Source organism: Primulina huaijiensis, chromosome 12 (assembly GCF_012295235.1).
Source record: "Primulina huaijiensis isolate GDHJ02 chromosome 12, ASM1229523v2, whole genome shotgun sequence".
In the NCBI taxonomy this organism is placed as follows: Eukaryota; Viridiplantae; Streptophyta; class Magnoliopsida; order Lamiales; family Gesneriaceae; genus Primulina; species Primulina huaijiensis.
This window is the reverse complement of record NC_133317.1, coordinates 5639097-5644202: the sequence shown is the minus strand read 5'-3', so window position 1 is coordinate 5644202 and position 5106 is coordinate 5639097. Positions and strand designations below refer to the sequence as shown.

General features: G+C 33.9%; 1 protein-coding gene across 1 annotated transcript; it reads left to right on the top strand.

The window, feature by feature from the left end:
• The first annotated feature begins 1085 nt into the window (after nt 1-1085).
• Nucleotides 1086-3863, top strand: LOC140990395 (E3 ubiquitin-protein ligase AIRP2-like). The gene is made up of 5 exons (XM_073460074.1): nt 1086-1621; nt 2897-3059; nt 3156-3219; nt 3316-3553; nt 3646-3863. The coding sequence occupies exons 1-5, from the start codon at nt 1530-1532 to the stop codon at nt 3854-3856; spliced, it is 768 nt and encodes a 255-aa protein (XP_073316175.1). The 5' UTR covers nt 1086-1529; the 3' UTR covers nt 3857-3863.
• Nucleotides 3864-5106: the final 1243 nt, after the last annotated feature.

Genomic DNA, 5106 nt, shown 5'->3' with positions numbered 1-5106 from the left:
ATATATAAACAATAAATAAATAACAGTAAAATAAATATTATTACTTTTGTTACCTTTTTCTTCTGTTCGGAGCTTGGAAAAATATGGAGGACTTTTAGAGCTTCGTGCTGATAACGTGTTGTGAAAAAGTAAAAATTTACGGTAAAAAAGTAAAAATCTCAAACTCTCAAAATTATCACACTACACACTTTATAATATTTTTCTCTCAACTCAATTGTGATTTTCTTCACAAATGAGAGATCTATTTATAGAAAATTTTTACAAATAATCCAAAAATAAAATACATCATTACCTACATCATCACACACTAATTTTCAATATTCAACACCTAATTTTACCTAATTTTCAACATTCAACATTCACATTTTCAACACAAATATTTAACACATTTTTAAATAATTTTTCAACACTCACAATGCATATACATGATTATTATTAGATAAATATATATGATCTACATGATCAATAAAAAAAGCACCTTCAATTATTAATTGATCAAATGCCCAGTTATCCTGACAATCAATTTATATACTTTTTTATATGTTACTTTAAATAAAATAAGTTCTTGTTCAAATAAGGCAGTCGACACCAGCTGTTAGTATTATAATACTAAAACTAATAATGTAAACATTAAATAAGGAGCATAATGATTTTGTTAATCTTATGAGTAGAATCTCATTTTGAAAAAGATTACTAGTCAAGATAAAGAATCCATTGACATTATTTTTGTTTCTTGTTTCTCAACAATCCATTTACATTTTCTTAAAATATCATCAAACAATTGTCATCATTTTTATCCCATTTTACATTCATAGATTTAATCAAGTTGGAGTGAATATTTTTAAATAAACTATATATATATATATAATTAAAAAATATCCATTTATATTTAACTTGCTATTGGAACACATAATTTTAGCAATTTTTATTATACAATAGTATAAAATAAGTTTAACCCCATGTACATATATTTATATATTATACACACACACGAATATATTTCTTTACTCATGTTTAGGTTGAAAAGCAAGTAGAAAAGGCAAGAAATGGTAAAAGCTTGTTAATGAACAAAACCCAACTCTCTCTTTCTTGTCCATTTCTTTTCGGGATACCAAACCTAACTTTAATGATTGTTGTAAAAAAAAACATGAATTCCTCTGTCATCATTAACTTTTTGTGTTCTGAACCAACAAGAACCTAGACTATGAGGCTGAAAACCCACCGGTTTGTATCATTGAAAAAGTGAGCAGATTAATTAAATAATCCTTGAAATAAAAGCACAAGAAGAATAACCAAAGAGAGGGACTTTCTTCCCTAAGCAATTTGTTGTCTTGTAATGAAACTCGGTTCTCTCACAGAAGATCAGGCCTTGTGCTTTTGGCACCTTGGAGGGTTCATCTTTACTAGTCTAAAAATAGCTCCTTTTCTGTCTTTTAGGTTCTTCCGGTAAAAAGAAAGCGTTTTTCTTCTATAAGCTAAGCGAAAACCAGGACAGAAGAAGAAATAGAGGTTTGAGAGGGAGAAGAGGGATGGAGATTATGTATTATCAGCAGCTGAGGACTGGTACATATAAAGACTCTTTGAAGGTTTTGGAAGCTGATATTCAGCATGCAAATGCTCTGTAAGCATCTTTTTCATCTGGGTTTTTTGTGTATACGCTTTAAGTTTATGTGCACCCGTGTTTTCGTTTTATGATGGTTTGCGGTTAAAATAATTGTATTCTAAATTAGTTGATGGATTAAACTCGAGGAGAAAATTACAGGCCTGCAAATTCTAATGCGATTTTGTGTTTGGTGCATCTCTTTATGGTAATTTATTGATTTTTTTATATTTCTGGGTACAATTAATGATTTCTGCTTATTAGGTTGTATAAATTCCTCTGGTTGATACTTGATGGGATGGTTTGTAAAGAGATTCCTGTGCTTTTTACATGTTATTTTGCGGTCTCTGTTTGTTGTTGGTTGGTACATAAGTATATCAGCCAGAAGTAGACCCACCCTGCCTATTGACACCCCTTAGCAATGGAGCTCGCACGACTCATAAGAATCTACCGTTACACATATCGTAGCAGTTAGAGCATATCTTTTAGTTGTGGTACCACAAGTTGCTTGTGGGTTTCGACTTGATGATGGTTTAGTCAAGAGCGATCTTCTTGGCCCCTCAGGTTCTTGCCTAATAATATAGTTAATCCCACGGCCTTGTACTAATACATTAAGGTGTCTCTTGGTTAGCCCAATGGAACAGTAGGGTGATAGTTTGTTCGAGTCACGGAAAATGTTGATGTAAAGGGATAAAAATAAGAAGTGATAACTAATAATTGGTGTCCTCTGTTCACTGTTTCATTTCCTTTTCGTGTTTTGATGGGCAATATGGCCAATTTTGGGGTTGTTCCAATAATTTGACACAAGAAAGATATCATGGATGATTCATCAAACCACATGGATGTGGTTAGTAATTATCTTAAAATTCAAGTTATGACCGGGCCAAGGGATTCCAATCGAGTTGGAAAAGAAAATGCAGACCGAACATAGGTTATGTGGATATTAATGATCAATCAAACAACCTTATCCTAGTACATCAAGTATTGGCATCTTCATTATCTTGAATTTGATAGTAGAATGAACTTTAAAAAGAGTCTGGGAAAGAAAGGCAGTTTGATTCTGAAGAGTGACTAGAATTGTGGATTGATGGGATGGGGCATCTGAAGCAAACTTAGCTCACTTGAATTGTCGTTTGGCCCTATTAACATTATTGTTGGTGTGATGTAGAGACATTGATTTATGCTTTCTTGTCGACTTTACTTTCTTTTTTTTTTTCTGTAGGTTGACATCAGGTATAATGATCGATTCCGTTTCTGGAGTTGATGAATTTACACGACTTTTTTCTTATGTTCTAGGGCTGCATCGATCCCGAAAGCTAAGGGAGGTGCACAACTTCAGATGAAATTGGTTTACAATGACCTGGCACCCCTCCTCCTCCATTTTTTCCAATGGATGGACTGTTCTTGTACTTGTTTTTTAACCACATACTTGAACTTTTTTCACGTTCTTGTTTACAAGGTGCATCTTTTGGGTCGGCTGTTTTATTTTAACCATAAATAAAACACTGAATTGTAACGGTAAGCTAATATTCCACATTCTTCTTGTTTTTTGCAGGTGTATACAGATGGGAGACCAATATCAACACACGGAAGGAAAGCATCCATCAAAGACTTTTATGGTATGTTGATATTTTTGTTTTTTCACTTCCAAACGCAAGAACTTCTCCATATAAGTTAAGATTATTTTATTGCTGCTGAAAATTTGCAACTTTCAGCTATTATGTTGCCATCCCTTCAGCGGCTCCATCACGACTTGGTTGAGCCAGCTGGTATTGACAATGAGAACATATTGGCTCTAAAAAACACTGGAAAGAAAAGAACGATAGGAGATGGTGGATTCCTCGACTTCGACTCAGAGAGAGATGATGAGTGTGGGATATGCTTAGAGCCTTGCACCAAAATCGTCTTGCCTAATTGCTGCCACACTATGTGCATCAACTGTTATCGTGACTGGTAACTCTCGTCACAAAAATTATGTTCCCATTTTTTGTGATGAAGTCTGTTGATTTGTCTCAATATTCTTGTATAATTTTGAATATGGTTAGGAACACAAGATCCGAATCCTGTCCGTTTTGCCGTGGCAGTCTAAGAAGAGTCGAGTCACGAGACTTATGGGTTCTAACCTGCGAGGATGATGTCATCGATCCTGAATCAGTTTCTATGGAAGACTTGAGACGCTTCTACCTCTACATTCGAAATCTCCCCAAAGATTCCCCAGATGCTTTGTTCGTAACGTACTATGAATTCTTGATATGACGTTGATTAGATGAATGGCCGTATGGCGTGACACATGGAGGCCGACCTTCAAATGTATATAAGAGTCTGGTCTGGTAACTGGTATGAGGAGGTTTCCTTAGATGTATAGGGAAATAAACAAAGCTTTTATCTATACATTGTTCTTAAGTAGACTTAATGCTATTGATGCGATGATTTCTTCGAAGTCCAATGGAGGATTTTGTTGTTTTTGTGTCTCATTTTCCTTTCTACTTGCAGTTGACAGTCGTGCTGATATCTTAAATAACCGGAGAGAGGTTTTCGAACACGAGACATCGTCTTAAATCTGGACCAGATGACTACAAGTCATCAGCCACATATAATTTTTTTTTTATAAACAAAAATATAATAAGTCGTAGGATGAAAAAGACAGCGTAAAATTTTCCTACCTTCTAGTAGCTTTCGATGGTGGCCATGAAAAAGATGTCATGGATCACAATCATAAAAACGTTAAATCTCAAAATTGTGCTCTTTTTTTTTCCCGTAAAAATGTTGTACTTATTTTTTCGTTTAAGCTTAGCTAGGGGTCCCTTTTAAAAATTGAATATCTTTAAATATTTCATTTTCATAAATATGTTAAAAATTATTTTAAAACATTCTATTCAAACTCAAAATAATAAAAACTTTGTCGATGACTTGTAACTTATCTAGCAGAAAAGTATTGAATTAGAGCGATTACATGATGTTGATAAACATTGACATTTCACCAATTTTTAAAAATTTAAGTTAAATCCAAACATTTTAAAAATAATTCGAGCTCAAATTGGAAACAAGTTCATCAACAAATTTCGATTCTTATATGTCAATTCGAATATCCTGTACGTAAGATTCATTACATGTTATTTTTTTGAGTATTTTGACGGATTACATGACGTTAAAACTCTGTTTTTAAATATAAAAATTTGAATAATATTCAATTTTTTTTATATGACATGTGAACTCATCATCGGTACTTTTTGGTGCACGCTGACTAAACTTTTGGACAAACCACATGTTGGGTGTAATAATTGTCCCTGTTTGGTAGAACGGTCGAACCGTGGTGCTTGAGCTGCTGTGCGGTTTAAAAGATTTGAGTTGCACCATTATCATCAGCTATAGTTTTTGGTAAAGCGGCAAACGCTCGGTCCTACAATTGGTATCAGAGCCAAGATCACGAGTTCGATTTCCATTGATTGCAAGGAGTGCAATTACTGGGAGGGAGATTCTTGGGTGCAATAATTGTCGCTGGTTGA

Excerpts from the sequence above, each read along its gene's own strand:
- LOC140990395 (XM_073460074.1), top strand. The coding sequence starts at position 1,530 with ATGGAGATTATGTATTATCAGCAGCTGAGGACTGGTACATATAAAGAC. Across the intron at positions 1,622-2,896 it reads ATTCAGCATGCAAATGCTCT|GGCTGCATCGATCCCGAAAG; the intron begins GTAAGCATCTTT and ends CTTATGTTCTAG. Across the intron at positions 3,220-3,315 it reads ATCCATCAAAGACTTTTATG|CTATTATGTTGCCATCCCTT; the intron begins GTATGTTGATAT and ends TGCAACTTTCAG.